Source organism: Saccopteryx bilineata, chromosome 4, assembly GCF_036850765.1.
Source record: "Saccopteryx bilineata isolate mSacBil1 chromosome 4, mSacBil1_pri_phased_curated, whole genome shotgun sequence".
In the NCBI taxonomy this organism is placed as follows: domain Eukaryota; kingdom Metazoa; phylum Chordata; class Mammalia; order Chiroptera; family Emballonuridae; genus Saccopteryx; species Saccopteryx bilineata.
The window spans coordinates 69,925,805-69,944,366 of record NC_089493.1 but is presented as its reverse complement, the minus strand read 5'-3'; the positions used below and the strand labels follow the sequence as shown (position 1 = coordinate 69,944,366).

At 38.2% G+C, this 18,562-nt stretch overlaps 1 protein-coding gene across 2 annotated transcripts in view; it reads right to left on the bottom strand.

Moving 5' to 3' along the window:
* Window positions 1–18,562, bottom strand: part of TRPM7 (transient receptor potential cation channel subfamily M member 7) — a 123,731-nt gene that overhangs the window by 75,554 nt on the left and 29,615 nt on the right. For both annotated transcript variants that reach the window (XM_066276400.1, XM_066276401.1), the window contains exons 2-5: window positions 18,355–18,434; window positions 16,542–16,580; window positions 11,414–11,612; window positions 7,271–7,484 (exon numbers count right to left, since the gene is read on the bottom strand). In XM_066276400.1, the coding sequence (XP_066132497.1) occupies window positions 7,271–7,484; window positions 11,414–11,612; window positions 16,542–16,580; window positions 18,355–18,434 (532 nt within the window). The remainder of the gene's footprint in view (window positions 1–7,270; window positions 7,485–11,413; window positions 11,613–16,541; window positions 16,581–18,354; window positions 18,435–18,562) is intronic.

The following is an 18,562-nucleotide window of genomic DNA, read 5'->3' as shown; positions in this document are numbered from 1 at the left end:
GGAGGTTAGGACGGCCCAAATCCAACCTGTCCAATATCCTGAGAAGAACTTTGGACACAAAAAGAGATACAAGGGATGCAAATGCACAGAGGAGAGGCCGTGACAGGACAGTGAGGTACCATCTGACAGCCAAAACGAAGAGGCTTCAGAAGGAACAAAACCTGCTAATATCCTGATCTTGGACCTACAGAACTAGAAGAAAAGGAATTTCTGTTGTTCAAGCTATCTTAATCTGTGGTATTTTTTTATGGCAGCCCCAGCAAAGGAGTGCATCATTCAATTTGATTTTTATAATCCATCATACTTCATTCCTTACCTGGATATGGAAGCAGTATCTTCACTGGCCTTCCAACTGCTGCCCTGCTTATTTAAAATCTACTTTCAAAGTAACATCGTAACATCCAAGTGATCTTTGCTCTTTCCAACTCTGCTTAAAACTGTCCTTTCTCATTCACAGAAAAAGTCAAAGTGCTTAAAATGAACTACAAGGCTTTATATAAAGATCTGCCTATAAGTTAATAAAATACTATATTTACTGGGGCGGGGAGAGATCTGCCTATTGCCACTATTGACCACGCCGCCCCATTCTAACCCCCATCACACACCCACTGCTTTCTGACCTTCTCATCTAGTATTTCTTGCTCATTCCACTCTAGCTACAAAGGACCTTTCTCCCAACATACCAACTGCTTCTTCTCCCAACACACTACCCCACATTATTGCTCCTTCATTTCCTTCCATCTCTACTCAAATGTCACTTTCTCAGTGAAGCCTCTTGCACCCCCCTAACCATCTCTCGTCTACAGTTCATGTGTCTACATAGCATTTATCTAACATAGTATACATATTTTATGAGTTCACCATAGGTTTTATTTTTTGCAATTAACATTCACATTCAATAGTTCACATTCTATTGAGCAGGGTAATAATCATATTTCACAGTGTTCCACCTGATATTTTCAGTACCCACCTAGCACCATACGTACTTATTACAATACTGATTATATTTCCTATGCTGTACTTTACATCTCCATGATGTGGTTACCAATCTGTACTTCTCAATCCTTCCACCTTTTTCACCCAGTTCCCCAATACCCGTCCTCTCTAGCAATCACCAGTCTGTTCTCTATAGCTACACGTGTTTCTGTTTTGTTTCTTCATTTTGTCCTTTAGATTCCACTTATAAGTGAAATCATATGTCTTTCTGACTTATTTCACTTAACATCATATCCTCTAGATCCATCCACAATATCAGAAACTATAAAATTTTGTTCTTTTTTATGGCTCAGTAATATCCCACTGTATGTATGTACCACCACTTTTTCATCCACTTGTCTACTGATGGGCACTTGGGTAGCTTCCATATCTTGAATATTATAAATAAAGTTGCAATGAACGTAGGGGTGCATACATTCTTTCAAATTAGGCTTTTGGGTTTCTTCAGATATATACCCAGAAGTGGAATTGCTAGGTCATAAGGCAATTCCATTTCAAATATTTTGAGAACCCTCTATACTATTTTCCATAGTGACTACGCCAATCTGCACTCCCACCAACAAACAGCACACTAGGGTTCCTTTTTCTCCAAATCCTAACCAATATTTGTTCTTTATAGTTACTGATGACAGCCATTCTAACAGGTGTGAATTATCTCCTGTGGTCTTATTTTACATTTTTATGACAATGACTTTGAGCATCTTTTCATACATGTCTATTGGCCATCTGTATGTCCTCTTTGAAGAAGTCTCTATTTAGGTCCTCTGCCCATTTTTAAATGGATTGTTTTTTTGGAGTTGTCTAAGTTCTTTATAAATTTTGGATATTAACCCCTTACTGGATGTATCACTAGTGAGCATCTTCTCCTATTCAGTGGATTGTCTTTCATTTTGTTGATGGCTTCCTTTGCTGTGCAAAAGCCTTTTAGTTTACTGTATTCTCTTTATTTTTTATGTTTCCCTTATAAAGATATGTCAGAAAAATTATAACTCAGAGAAACTAACATATACTTCTGATAAAAATGGCAGTATAGGTAAATGAAGTACTCAAATCCTCCCACAACCATATCAAAATTACAACTAAACTACAGAACAACCATCATTCAGAGTCACCTGAAATCTGACTGAATGGAAGTTCTACAACTAGGAATTTAAAGAAGCCACATCCAGACTGGTAAGAGGGGCAAAGACATGAATGGGCTGGTCCCACGTCCACATGTGGCAGGTAAAAATTGGTAGGAATATCTTGGCTGCAGAGTTCCTTCCTGAGGAGCAAGGGGTCCCAGCCACCCTTAGGCCTCCCAGCCCAGGAATCCAGAGCCAGGAAGAGAAGTCCCCAAAGCTTCTGGCTGTAAAAACCAGCACAGATTGTGGCTGAGTGAGACAGAGAGCTGCTAGAGTTTCAGGCAGTTTCCCTTAAAAGGCCTGTACACAAACTTATTTAGACCTACACCCTCTGAGCTTTGGGGAAGCATCCTGAAAGGAACCAAGGACATACTCGGATGAACTGAACTATAACATCGGGACAACAGCTAAGGGGCAACTTTCTGCCAGATAAAAGTGCTGGCAGAGGCCACTGTTCCTTTTTGAGACCACCCTTCTCCCAGAGCCTGCAGACAGGCACAATATCTGAGTTTCTATCAACCTGGCTCACACTATTTGTACCTGCCCAGGTCATTCCCTAAGACCTGGCCCTACCTAACGTGCAGGCCCACCCAAGTCATTTCCAGTTGCTTTTCTTTTCTTTTTTTGGTATTTTTCAGAAGCTGGAAACGGGGAGAGACAGACTCCCGCATGCGCCCTACCGGGATCCACCCGGCACGCCCACCAGGGGGCGACGCTCTGCCCATCCGGGGCGTCACTCTGTCGCGACCAGAGCCACTCTAGCACCTGGGGCAGAGGCCAAGGAGCCATCCCCAGTGCCCGGGCCATCTTTTGCTCCAATGGAGCCTCGGCTGCAGGAGGGGAAAAGAGAGACGGAGAGGGGGAGGGGTGGAGAAGCAGATGGGCGCCTCTCCTGTGTGCCCTGGCCGGGAATCGAACCTGGGACTTCCGCACACCAGGCCGACGCTCTACCACAAGCCAACCGGCCAGGGCCTCCAGTTGCTTTTCCAAACAAATGGCTTCTATTGCCTCATGCTTCAGACTTCAAGTGTATGTAGTCTCTGCATACCCTGTACCTCTTGCAAAGTGGCCCTAGGTCTGGCACTAGCTGCAGCCAGCCTTGGTTCACAGCTTGGCTTCTGCACAACTCCAAGCCCAGCACAAGTAGCACCCATCTATCTGCACATTGCTCTATAATATCTCTTGCCAGGTGGCCTCGGGCAGGAGACAGGTGGTGGCTGACCTTGAGCCTGCTGGGAGGCCCATGTGCATCTGGTTGTCAGTTTCAGACCATTCCAGATTACTAATCTATCACCTCCACAAAACAACGCACTCCAAGGGCAAACTCAGTAAGCACCAAAGCCTTACTGAAGCAAATTCTGGTCCATAGGATCAACTGTTGCACGGGAGCTCCTCCACTGCAGTTGCAGCTGGTCCTTGCAGTCAGCTGGGGTCAATTCCTTCCAGTGATGCCAACAGCAAACAAGGCTCAACTAGGATAAGGTGTCAAAGAACTGTACAACTCAGTATTAGCAACGCCATTTTAAAGAGGAAAAGCCAGGCTTCTTGCCTCCTCCTTTCTTTAGAGAATGGAGGGAAAAGAATATGGGAGCTTCCTGGCTTACAAGGACAACTGGGTCATCTAGTTTAACTATAGTTCTCTGAAAAAATAAAGGTTATCTGAATAACCTCCCCCTTCAATGGGATCCTTTAGGAGACAATGTTTGCATATCCTACACTGATTTTAACTCTTCCTCCCTTCCTGGAGTGCTGAGAATAACATATACCTCTAGACAAAGGGATGGGAGGTAGACACTAAAATATTTGTAAATGTTTTTGATATGTAAAACGACATCACTATTGTGTCACCTTGAAATTTTAATATGTAGGAATGTTTTTTATAGATCCTATAGACGAATGTTGTAAGCTTGTTAATGATCGACTATTGTGTCATGCTACCCCTCTTTTTCCCCCAACCTATATGTGATCAAGTCTATATAAACTAGCTTCGGGCCTAGTTTGGGACAAACATGGGATTTGGGTTAATGTTGGTCAAATAAGTTTGTAAATATGATATGTATGTTTGCTCACTTATAGTTTGCATTGGATGTGAGGGACAGGCTGTAAGCAGACAACGTCCCTTATAGCCTAAGGCTTAGTTTTAAGACTAAGCTTTTCCCCACACCCTTGACTATTGTAGGATACAGGGTAGTGCACTCTCATGAGGAATCCCATTTATGCCTCAGGTAAGTGGCTTTGTATCAAAAACTTCCTTGTTTGTATAAAGGTTTTGATTTCTATACTATAAAATGGGGAAGACTGGGTGCTTGCTCTCTCTGTTCCTGAGATTAGCATTAGACAGGGGAGCAGAGAAAAGCCACATGGGAGAGAGGAGAAGCAGCCAAGATGGCGGGGTGCTGAAGGATAAGCCAGTTTGTGCAGAGTTTGTGCAGAGAGTGGGAGATGGGGAACATAGGTGAATAAGGCTGGTGAGCTAAAACCTTTGATTCTAGGAAACTCGGATAAGTCAGTGGCTTTGGGAGCCCTGAATGGAAAGGAAAGTGTTTTCTCACTGTGTGTATTTCTTGCCCGCCAGGTGCAAGCTAGGATTAAAGCTAATGGCCCACCAGTTATTGGCTCCGTTGTTTATCGTCTGTCCAAATCAAACACAAACCTGCATGGGCCAGGCGGCTGTGATGGTGGCCGTGGCTACTGGCTTTACAGTTAGCTATACCCCATTTAAATCATATGCAACCAGCTTATTAATAAATCTCCTCCTAAAAATTCTTCTGTAACCTGCGTCTCTACATAGCCCACGGAATTAGGTATGCTACTTTACAACACAACTACACATAAAAAGGATCATGCACACAGCCCACACAGGGGCCCACCTGGAGCACTCACCTCGGATAACTGAGGAGGCTATGCCAACTGGTCCTTATAAGACACCTATTATAAAAGGCCACACTACCAAGTCTGGGAGATATAGCAGCTCTACCGAATACACAGGAAACAACATAGGAAAGCAGCCAAAATGCAGATAAACAGGTCTCAAATGAAAGGACAGGAGAAGTCTCCAGAAAAAGAACTACACGAAATGCAGGCAAGCAAGCCAACAGACACTGATTTCAAAACAATGGTTATAAGGATGCTCAAGAAACCTAATCAGAACTTGAACAGCATGTAAAAGGACATAGAAAGCACAAAAAAGAACCAGTCAGAAATGAAGATTAAATGAAATGAAGACTAATTTACAGGGAATCAACAGTAGAGAAGATGAAGCCAAGAATAAAATCAGTGATTTGGAATATAAGGAAACAAGACACCCAATCAGAACAGCAAAAAGAAAAAAGAATCCAAAAAATGAAGATAATGCAAGGAACCTCTGGAACAACTCCAAGTATGCCAACATTCCATCAGGGAGGTGCTGGAAGGAGAAGACAGAGAACAAAAAATTGAAAACCTATTTTATAAAATGACAGAAAACTTCCCTAACTTGGTGAAGAAAACAGAAATACAAGTCCAGGAAGCACAGAAAGTCCCAAACAAGATGAACCCAAAGAGGCCCGCACCATGACACATCAAATTAAAATAATAAAGATTAAAGACAGAAAGAGAATCTTAAAAGCAGCAAGAGAAAAGCAGTTAGTTATCTACAAGGAAGCTCTTGTGAAGGCTATCACCTGACTGCTCAACAGAAACTGCAGGTCAGGAGGGAGTAGAGCAAGAAATATTCAAAGTGATGAAAAGCAAGGTCCTACAACCAAGATTACTTACTCTACCCAGCAAAGCTATCATTTAGAATCAAAGGACATATAAAGAGCTTCCCAGATAAGAAAAAGCTAAAGTAGTTCATCACCACCAAACCAGCATTACATAAAATGTTAAAGGGTCTTCTTTAAAAAGAAAAGGAAAAAATATTTAAAAATATGAATAAAATGGAAATAAATATATACCTATCAATAATTGAATCTAAAGAAAAAAATATACAAAAAAGCAGAACAGAAACCAACTCATAGATACAGAGAACATTTTAATGGTTACCAAATTTAAGGGAGTTAGGGGAGGATGGGTGAAAAAGATGAAATTATTAAGCAGTGCAAATCGGTTGTTACAGAATACTCATGGGGATGTAAAGTACAGCACAGGAAATAATAATATTCTAACAACTATGTATGGTGTCAGATGGGTAGGAGAATTATCAGGATGATCACTTAGTAAGTTATATAACATCTAATCACTGCGTTGCACACTTGAAACTAACATAATATTGTATCTCATCTGTAATTGAAAAACAAAAATGATTACCAAAAAAAAAAATTGAAAGATGACTGACTTTGTATAAGTTCCCAAAAAAATTAAACTATCATATTATATATTATTTAGTTATCTGCTTGTTGTATCTCCCCCACCAGAACGTAAGCTCCATGAAGGTAAATATTTTATTCATTTTGTGGAATACAGTTTCAGCATCCAAAAGAATTCTTAACAATGAGGTTCAAAACATAACTGTTGCTAATGATTAGATAACTGCACGCTAATAACTGAAAATTGTTTTACTTTGGATATTTAAATTAATTTGCCTTCCTTATATCTAACCTGTATATTTGATAGAGAAGACTCATAATGAAAGATTAAAGTATATTAACAATTAATTTTGAAAGCTATTTCTTACTATGGCCAAAGGAATGAATTCCATTCTTCTATCAATTTACCAGTAGCTAGAAAGTGATAGGAATAAAACTTTGCTCTATAGTAGGGGTCATAACCCTTTTTTCTGGGTAAAAAGCCAAATAGCAAATGTTTTAGACTGTGCAGGACATAGTCTCTCACAACTATTCATCTCTGTTATTGTACCACAAAAGTAGTCACAAATAATACAAAACAGTGAGTCTATATTCCAATCAATCTTTATTTACAAAAACAAAGAGTTGACTGGATTTGATACATGGGCCACAGTTTGCCAATGCCTACTCTAATGTATATTATTTTTTTAAAAGGCTAAATGAAAACCAAATACTTTTAGTTACCATTTATATTTAGGAACTCTAGATTATTTAACAGAAAAAAATATACTTACACTCGGTATTGACTATTGTTTCAAATATCTAATTGATATCATGAAAAATTTACAAACACACTAAATAAAATTGGCATGATCATCAGAGTACCTGTGTTTACTCCTCCAGTTAAAATCCAGGCTCCAGTTGTAACTGCAGCTTTAATAAGACCCTTTCCAATCAACTGCTTAATTCGTGGGTGAAGCTCAAATTTCTGCATGCCCCCATGTACAGAGATAACAAGTTTGGGTAATTCCATTTGCCATTCTTTAAGCAGAAGTTGCAGAATGACTTCAGTTTTGGTGTCATAGGATAGTCTGACATACTAAAAAAGATTAAAAATAATAATTGAATATGTTTATAGGTTTCATAACACAATGTTACACAACTTTAGAAAACTTTTATTTGAATCAAATTATTATGAAATAGATTTCATAGCCTACATTTAATATATTTACATTCCCTAGGAATAAATGATTTTAAAGATGAAAAAGATTTTGTAAGAGCTATAAAAGTAGTGGCACGCTTACTTTTTAAACTTTAAGATGAAGACAAAATTGTATTACTCTTGCTGTTTATATAATCTCAATTATCCAATTTATAAATTTATCCACAGTATTTATTAGTTTAACTATGAGCATGTAGTGAATGAGAGATATTAAGGCTATTTTCAATGATGGGAAAAAAGAAAAATGAATGATAAAAAAATGGAGGTTTCTACAACTCTTGTTATGAAGAGAAACAAACACTAAATTATGTTTTAAAGTTTTGTCAATGATGTAGTCCATTTATAGCACAATTGTAGCTATGCAGTTAAAAAAATTTTTTTTAATATAAACGATAGTTTCCCTCATTGGAAATAACTGGATTTTGACAAATTATTGAAAATAATAAATTTTTACTTAATATTTCAAGGTGTTCAGATGGATCCACCAGTTTACCTTTTTTTTTAAACCTATATAAACTGTGGACAGGGCTTGCTTAAGACAAAGATAAACCTTTAACTGAAGTTAAGTGCCTGGCACATGACTCTCACCATGACCTGTCAGTTAAGAATTCATAATCAGATTAACCTGTGAGCTTGCTTTTCTTTTTTTATTTAATTTATTGTGTCTACACAGATTCTAGTGTTGCCCCCATTGCATTCCATCTCCCCCGAATTCCCCTCAACTAATCCCTTACCAATCCCAGCAGCTCCTTCCCCTCTTCCCTTCAAGTTTAATTCCATTCCTCAGTTCACATTGTTCCTTGGATTTCTCAAATGAGTGAGGTAATATGATACTTTTCTTTCTATGCCTGGCTTATCTCACTTAACATAATAGTTTCCAGGTCCATCCATGTTGTAGCAAAAGGAAATACTTCCTTCTTTTTCATAGCCCACTGAATTTCATTGTATATGTGTACCACTGCTTTTTTTTTTTCTTTTGGTATTTTTCTGAAGTTGGAAACAGGGAGGCAGTCAGACAGACTCCAGCATGCGCCCAACTGGGATCCACCCAGCATGCCCACCAGGGGGTGATGCTCTGCACATCTGGGGCGTTGCTCTGTTGCAATCAGAGCCATTCTAGAGCCTGAGGCAGAGGCCACAGAGCCATTCTCAGAGCCCTGGCCAACTTTGCTCCAATGGAGCCTTAGCTGCGGGAGGGGAAGAGAGAGACAGAGAGGAAGGAGAGGGGGAGGGGTGGAGAAGCAGATGGGCATCTCTCCTGTGTGCCCTGGCCAGGAATCGAACCCGGGACTCCTGCATGCCAGGCCGATGCTCTACCACTGAGCCAACCGGCCAGGGCCCCACTGCTCCCCCCCCCCCCCACACTTTTCTGAAGCTGGAAACAGGGAGAGATAGTCAGACAGACTCCTGCACGCGCCCAACCGGGATCCACCCGGCACGCCCACCATGGGGCTACGCTCTGCCCACCAGGAGGCGATGCTCTGCCCATCCTGGGTGTCGCCATGTTGCAACCAGAGCCAATCTAGCACCTGAGGCAGAGGCCACAGAGCCATCCCCAGTGCCCGGGCCATCTTTGCTCCAATGGAGCCTTGGCTGCGGGAGGGGAAGAGAGAGACAGAGAGGAAGGTGCGGCGGAGGGGTGGAGAAGCAAATGGGCGCTTCTCCTGTGTGCCCTGGCCGGGAATCGAACCCGGGTCCTCCGCGCGCTAGGCCGACGCTCTACCGCTGAGCCAACCGGCCAGGGCCCCCCACTGCTTTTTAATCCACTCGTCTACTGACGGACATTTGAGCTGTTTCCAGATCTTCGCTATTGAGAACAATGCTGCCATAAAAGGAGAGTGGATTTCTTTTTTTGAGTCAGTGATATGGTGTTCTTGAGATATATTCCTAAAAGTAGGATGGCTGGATCAAAAGGCAGTTCCATTTTTAATTTTTTAGGAATCTCCATACTGTTTTCCACAGTGGCTGCACCAGTCTGCATTCCAACCAGCAGTGCAGGAGGGTTTCCCTTTCTCCACATTCTCGCTAGCACCTCTCGTGTGTTGTTTCGTTAATGAGCGCCATTCTGACTAGTGTGAGGTGGTATCTCATTATGGTTTAAATTTGCATTTCTCTAATGATTAGTGATGTTGAGCATTTTTTCATATGTATGTCCTTTGAAGAAGTGTCTATTCGTTTCTTTTGCCCAGTTTTTGATTGGATTGTTTGTCTTCCTGGTGTTGAGTTTTACAAGTTCTTTATAAATTTTGTTTATTAACCACTTATCAGTCATATTATCGAATATGTTCTCCAATGGTGTGGTTTGTCTTTTTATTCTGTTCATATTGTCTTTAGCTGTACAAAATCTTCTAGTTTGATATAGCCCCATTTGTTTATCCTGTCTTTTATTTCACTTGCCTGTGGAGATAAATTGGCAAATATATTGCTGCAAGACATGTCAAAGAGCTTACTGACTACGTTTTCTTCTAAGAAGCTTACGGTTTCACGACTTACATTTAAGTCTTTTATACATTTGAGTTTATTTTAGTGAATGGTGTAAGTTGGTGGTCTAGTTTCATTTTTTTGCAGGTAGCTGTCCAATTTTCCCAACAATATTTGTTAAAGAGACTGTCTTTACTCCACTGTATGCTCTTACCTCCTTTATCAAATATCAATTGTCCATAAAGATGTGGGTTTATTTCTGGAATCTCTGTTCTGTTCTATTGATCTATATGCCTGTTCTTATGCCAGTACCAAGCTATTTTGAGTACAATGGCCTTGTAGTATAACTTGATACCCAGAAGTGTGATACCTCCCACTTTATTCTTCTTTTTTAAGATTACTGAGGCTATTCGTGTTCTTTTTTTGGTTCCGTATAAATTTTTGGAATATGTGTTCTCTATCTTTGAAGTATGTCATTGGTATTTTAATTGGTATTGCATTGAATTTATAAATTGCTTTGGGTAGTATAGACATTTTGATGATGTTTATTCTTCCTATCCATGAGCATGGTGTATGCTTCCACTTGGTTTATATCTTCTTTGATGTCTTTTATCAATGTTTTGGAATTTTCTGAGTACAAGTCTTTAACCTCCTTGGTTAAATTTACTCCTAGGTACTTTATTTTTTTGGTTGCAATAGTGAAGGGGATTGTTTCCTTAATTTCTATTTCTGACAGTTCATTGTTGGTGTATAAAAATGCCTCTGATTTCTGTGTATTAATTTTATGCGCTGCCACCTTGCTGAATTCATTTATCAGGTATAGTAGTTTTTTTGATGGAGACTTTAGGGTTTTCTATATACAGTATCATATCATCTGCTAATAATGATAGTTTTACTTCTTTTCCAATTTGGATGCCTTTTATTTCTTCTTGTCTGATTACTGTAGCTAGGACTTCCAGTACTATATGTTAAATAAGAGCCCCTTGGTCAAGGCACATATGAGAAAGCAATCAATGAACAACTAAAGTGCCGCAACTGTGAGTTGATGCTTCTCATCTCTCCTTCCTGTCTGTCTATTCCTGTTTCTTTCTTTCTCGCTAAACAAACAAAAACAAGCCCTTAAACATATAAGGTTAAGTAAAAGGTTAATCAGACTGTCAACAAAAATGACAAGAGATAAAAGACATTTTGTAATGATAAAAGGTTCAAGTCATTAAGATATAACAATTCTACATTTATATGCACACCTCTAGAAAGAACTTAAAAATACATAAAAGAATGATTAAGACTGATATTCTGACCCAACATCATAGAAATTGTCAGATAAGTGTATATTATTTAGATAACAAGCTAAAAGAAGTAAAAAAATCAAATATGTGACATACCTTAGCTCTGTAGGAATGAGAACCCCCTTGAAAATTTATGACTCCGTAAGCATCCGTTGGGCTCTGTTCTGTATGCTTTTCCACAGACCATTCTTCTAATGCCTGATTAAAATGGTCACCCAATTTCACATCTGAGTATTTCATGGCAAGACTTGCAGTAAAACAAGCATGTTGCTTGACAAGGCGACCACAAAAACACCTAAATAAAAACAATAAAATTTCAAAAGACTTTCAAAAAATTAAGTCAATAAAAAACTGAATTGAAATGAACCAATGAATAATATAAAAATAATGTGACCTTTTGACTTTAGAATAGCTAAACTAATACCTTCACTACAGAACTGAAACAGTGTAACTACATTAGTCTATGATGACATAGTCATCTAAATTTACTGTGAGCATCTCCAAAATGTAGTACAGCCATATAATAGGATAGTATTTAAAAACAAAAAGAAATGAACCATTAATAAACCACACAAATGATTCTCAAAATCATGCTGAATGCCACCAAAGAGTGCATATTTATATGTATGATTCCACGTATAGAGAATTCAAGAAAAAGCAAATCAATCTACACAGTGACTACATAGTGGTCTGGGGCCAAGGGCAGAAAAACGGTTTGCATTTTATCTAGAAGCACTAACTGGACCACTATGTAGGAAGCAGGAACCTACTGAAATTGGGCAATCTCACTGATTTGATTAAAAACAATAATAATCATTGATCCCAAGTGTGGTCGAGTTTGTGGGGCAGAAAACAGAAAAAGGATAGAACTACACGGAGAAAGAGCTCCAGATATAGGCAGAGGACCTCCTTAAGTGAAAGTAAGAATAAACTATCCAAGGATATAGTAGTAACTGCTAGACTACAATAGGCCAAATAATTCCTAAAGTTCATAACAGGTAGGCAACAGTTCGCGTTTCTGGCAACCAGAATGAAGAGATCTCATAATAGAGAAGGCCTATAATAGGGTCCTCAGAAGAGTAATGTCTAATTTTAAAGGCTAGAATAGATGTAAGACTATACGTGCCCTGACAAAGCATAAGAACAAAAAATTATAAGGAATCAAAAAAGACCCTAAATAGCCACAGCCATCTTTAGAAAGAACAAAGTTGGAGGTATCATGTTATCAAACTACACTATAAGGAAGGCTATATAGCATTCAAAACAGCATGATGCTGGCATAAAAAGACAAAGATTAATGGAACAGCATGAAGAGCCCAGAAATAAAGTCACACCTATATGGTTAATATTTGACAAAGCAAGAACATAAAATGGGGTAAAGACAGTCTATTCAGTAAATGGTGCTATTAGGTAGTTTAACCCTTTGAGTAGTACGAATGTTCATGTATGTCCTCATGCCAACTGATCATCCAGAGTATGATCAATTTATTTTAAAAATGTGTAAGGTAACATTAAAAATAGGCAAATGTTCTTCTTGTTTCCATAAATTGGTTATCAAACAAACATGATTTTAAGTTAGTAAAACTGTAACTGGAACTAATTTCATTTTTTGAAGAAAAAAAAAATTCACTCCTAGGAGTCAGCGAGCATGAAAAAAACTCACTATTCAGAGTTAAATCCATCTTACTGGGAAATATGTTTTTGTGGTAGATGAAAACTTTTTGCTTAGAATTCTGAAACTGTAAAATCAACAGCAAATTAGCAGAAATAATAAATACAAATTATAAGTAATAAATATTAAAATATGCAACCATCTATATAACTATGCATTTTTATTATCTATCTATGATAAAATATGCCAGGGTTCTCAGGTTAACATTTTCAAAGAAAATGCCTGTACAAATTTTCTTTCTCAAAATATTTAACATTTTTGGTTTTTTCATACTGATTGTTGTGTGTACATTAAGAGGTATTATTCCCTATGCACTTGATATTCAATTATTTACATGAGCAGTTATGTTATAGTAAATAGTTAAATATAAAAATATAACAGAAATAAAAAGTTACTCTATACAAGTGGCTTAATGAAGCAATGGCTTATTAAATAACATTGTGATGCTTGACCTGTGGTGGTACAGTGGGTAAAGCACTCAACCTGAAATGCTGAGGTCACCAATTCAAAACCCAGTCAAGACACATACGGGAAGCAACTACTATGAGTTAATGCTTTCATCTCCTCCTCATCCCCCCTTCTCTGTCTCTCCCCTCTCTCTAAAAATCAATAAATAAAATCTTCAAACAAATAAACAATATTGTGGTAGTATTAAACTAGTATTAACTAAAAAAAATAAATGCTGGTGGGAAAACTGAACAGATACATGCAAAAGAAAAAAGAGAGAGACTACACCACCTGCTCACAACATATAGAAGAACAAACTCAAAATACATTAACCCTTTTAGTACAAAAATTCATGTACATCCTCACTCAAAGGGTTAACAAAAAACTCACTAGTCATAGGGTTAAAGACCTAAACATAAGACTCAAAACCATAAAACTGCAAGAAAACACAGGGAGTAAAAATCTCTGACATTTCTCCTAGCAATAGTTTTTCTGACATATCCCCTCAGGCAACAGAAACAAAAGAAAAAATAAACTATGACCACAACAAACTCAAAAGTTTTGCATAGGAAACCAACAAAATGAAAAGACAACCCACTGAATAAGAGAAGATACTCACCAATGGTACATCCAATTAGGAGTTAATATCTAAAACTTAGAAAGAACTTAAGACAACTCCACCAAATAAACCAAATAATCCATTTAAAAATATACAGAAGACCTGAAGAGACTCTTCTTCAAAGAGGACACAGAGATAGCCAATAGGCATATGAAAAGGTGCTCACCATCATTAATTGTTAGAGAAATGCAAAATAAAACCACAAGGAGATATCACCTCGCACCTGTCAGAATGGCTATCATCAATAACTACAAACAACAAGTGTTGGTGAGGATGTGGAGAAAAGGGAACCCTAGTGAACTGTCTCTTTGTGGGAATGCAGACTGCTGCAACCACAGTGGAAAAAACTGTGGTTGTATTTTTTATGGAAGGACCTGAAAAAATTTAAAATGGAACTGCCTCATGACCAAGAAATTACACTTCTGGGAAAGTATCCAAAGAAACCCAAAACACTAATTCGGAAGAATCCAGTTCCTCTATGTTCACTGCACTGTTATTTTCAATAGCCAAGATATGGAAGCAACCCAAGTGCCCACCAATAAATGAGTAGGTAAAGCAGATGTGGTACATATATACAATGGAATATTACTCGGCCACAAAAAAAAGAATTAAGTCTTACCATTTGCAACAGCATACATAGACCTAGAGGGTATTGTACTATGTGAAATAAGTCAGTGAGAGAAAGATAAATATATATTTTCACTTATATGTGGAATCTAAAGAACAATACAAATAAAGAAACAAAACAGAAAGAAACTCATAGATGCAGAGAACAAACTGAGCACTGCCAGAGGGGAGGAGTATTGGGGCCTCGGTGAAAAAGGTGAAGGGACTGTGAAATACAGATTGATATTTACAAAACTGTCACAGGAATGTAAAGTATAGCATAGGAACTATAGTCAATAAAACTGTAATAACCATGTATGGTGCCAAGTGGGTACTGAAAATATCAGTGGGGGATTAGGATGCACTTTGTTAAGTATATGATCATCTAACCACTATATTCTACATCTAAAACTAATGTAAAATATCACTGAATGTAACCTGTAATTGAAAATAAAATTTTTAAAAAGTAAAAGTAAACTGTGATTTATAATCAAGCAAAAGAAACAGACCCTAAATGACCCCAGATGCTCAAAGTAGTAAACAAATATTTTAATGCAGGTATTATAAATACTTTAAAGGACTTATAAAAATAGATGCTGATAATAAAGACACAGGGCATCTCAGTAATGATGTGAAAATTGCAATAAAGAATCAAATGGAAATTCTAGAATTAAAAAATATAATGCATGGGGCCCTGGCCAGTGGCTCAGTGGATGAAGTGTCGGCCCAATGTATGGACATCTCGGGCTCGATTCCCGGTCAGGGCACACAGGAGAAACAACCATCTGCTTCTCCCCTCCATCTTCCTTTCTCACCCCTTTCCCCTCCCACAGCCAGTGGCTGGATTGATTCGGGCTTGGTCCAGGGTTCTAAGGATAGCCCCCTTGAAGCGCATCAGCCCCATGGGCTAAAAATAGCTCGGCACTTGAAAATCAGCCGCTAATGGGGTTCCCAGGTGGATCCCAGTTAGGGCGCATCTGGAGTTTGCCTCACTATGTCCCCTCCTCTCACCCAGCAACCACATTTGCGGCTGATGCTCAAATATCTAGCTATTTTTAGCTGATGTGCTCTAAGGGAGCTATCCTTAGCACCAAGGGTCATGATCAAATCAATGGAGCCACTGGCTGTGGGAAGGGAAGAGGGAGAGAAAGGGAGAGGGAGGGGAGAAGCAGAGGGTCTCTTCTCCTGTGTGCCCTGCCCAGGAATCAAGCCCGAGACGTCTATACACCAGGCTGACACTATTCACTGTGCCGCTGGCCAGGGCCGCTCATCTTCAAATATGTACACTTCTCTTCATCATCATAGCCACTATCTTAAATCAGGCTCCAATTTTTTAGCCAGAATTACTACAAACCTGTCCAAACTCTTTTTTCCACCCAATTCAATCTCTGCAACCCCAACCCCCAAAAACCCACAGAGAAAGAAGAAACAAAGAAGAATCTAACCATATTATATACTTTCCCAAACAATATCCTTTTAACATGAAATCAAATCTATATGGCACATACATAGAGAGCTCAATGATCTGGCCTCTGCTCATTTTTCCAGACTCAGATCTCTCCAACATCTACCTTATACATTACATTCTCAAGTTTCATGACAGAACCATAATCTCTTCACTGCCAGCTAGTCCCACATCTTGTCCTCTCTGCCTAAAATCACTTTCTCTTCATCTGTACCTAGCTAATTCACACTTAACTTTAGAACTCTGCTCAGGTAGCTGCACTCGAGTTGCATATCTGATCTTTCACCTCCCAGGTCTGAGTAAAGGAATCCTCAAATACAATAGCCCACGAAGCTTATCTCACTATACTCTGATATTTCTAACATTAGTTTAATTTTTCAAAATTTGTGCAACAGGGTTATGTTATTAAACTTACCTGACAAGTTGCTGACAAATCTGACATCCTGGAAGGCATCTATAAACAAGGTAAATTTATTACTTAAAGGGGAAATGTTTTTTTAGTTTAAACTATATATTTAAAATCCATATAGAAGTACAAAACAAAATTATATATACCATAGTTTAATTTATTAGTAGCTATCATAGGTCATTCTATAGTTTTATTTATATATTCAAGTAACTTTTTTTAAACTCCCCCCCCCCCGTTAAGGCACATATGAGAAAGCAATCAATAAACAACTAATGAACTGCAACAAAGAACTGATGCTTCTCATCTCTTTCCCTTCCTGTCTGTCTGTCCCTATCTGTCCCTCTCTATCTGTCTCTATCACACAGACACACACAAAAAAAAGATGACAGCAGTCTCATATCTGTTGGTGGGAACATAAAGAGATATCTCTATGAAGCGCAATTTAACAATACTCATCAAAATAAAAAATGCATACACCTCAAACTCTAATTCTAGTACTAAAAGTAGGCTAAAAAATATCTGTAACAGGCCCTGGCTGGCTGGCTCAGCAGTAGAGCGTTGGCCCGGTGTGTGGAAGTCCCAGGTTCGATTCCCGGTCAGGGCACACAGGAGAAGCGCCCATCTGCTTCTCCACACTTCCCCCTCTCCTTCCTCTCTATCTCTCTCTTCCCTTCCCACAACCAAGGCACCACTGGAGCAAAGTTGGCCCAGATGCTGAGAACAGCTTCATTGCCTCTGCCTCAGGCGCTAGAAAGGCTCAGGCTGCAATGGAGCTGCGCCCCAGATGAGCAAAGCATCACCCCCTGGTGGGCACATCGGATGGATCCAGGTAGGGTGCATGCGGGAGTCTGACTGCCACCTCACTTCTAACTTCGGAAAAATACAAAAATATATATATATTATAGATATACATCTATAATATATATATATAAAATGATTAATCAAGGTTATTCACTACAGCATTTTTTCCCTAACAGTAAAAAAACAAAAAAACAGAATAGCTAAAATGTCCATCTATAAAAAACCAAAACAAATTATTATACAGACGTATAATTTAAAAAGACGCACCAATTAATAACAAAGTGGTAATCACCAATATAAACACAATGGACTAAATGATATATGCATTAAAAGCAGAGAGGGAGGAGTAGACAGACATCGGCTTGGACATGCAAAGACTATTTTTTATTTCTGAAAGGCATCCCAAGAAATAGACATTAATGGTGTCCTTAACACAGGAGAACTTAAAGAACACTTTCATTTATAACTTCTGGTACCTTGTAAATCCATGTGTTAATCTATTCATATACAATTTTAAAATTCAATTAGTATAGAAAGAAATGACTGGTTAACTATGTTTATAAACTGTCTCATATGGGTAACTATAGCCAAAAATACTTAATAACAGCTTGAGATTCCTTTAATACCTAATCAGTACTTTAATTTGATGCAAAATAAAATTAACAAAATTATAGGAAATAAACTTGTTAATGATGATAAAATCTATTTTTAATGAACAAAATCCTAATTTTTCTCAATGAAAGAATAACAGTTTTATTTAGGAATTGGTATACTGAACTAAAGGGATCTAAATTATAATCCTATCTGTATGAATTATTAGTCATGTGATCCAGTAAATGCCATTTATGCTCTCTGGTTAAAAAGTATGTTATATTTTAAGAAGAACAATTTACAGTAAGCACGAAGATTTCCAGTAACTACAATTTAACTAATAATTTTGTATTTTACTAAATAAATTAGCGATGTAATTTACATCTCAAGTTGTAGAAGAGCCCAGAAGACAAAAAGGTATGCTTACCTGTGAGGGTCTTTGGAACTTGGTATAATATATATACATTCCCTCTTGGTCAAAGTGCTTTCTATCCAAGATTTCTGGGACTAAAACAAAAAGTTTTAAAAGATGGTTTATAAATTAACCCACTGAGATTACAATGAAATAATTACATAAATAAATGAAATAAATACATAAAAATTGTTTTATATTATTTGTTTTTCAATTTACTAAA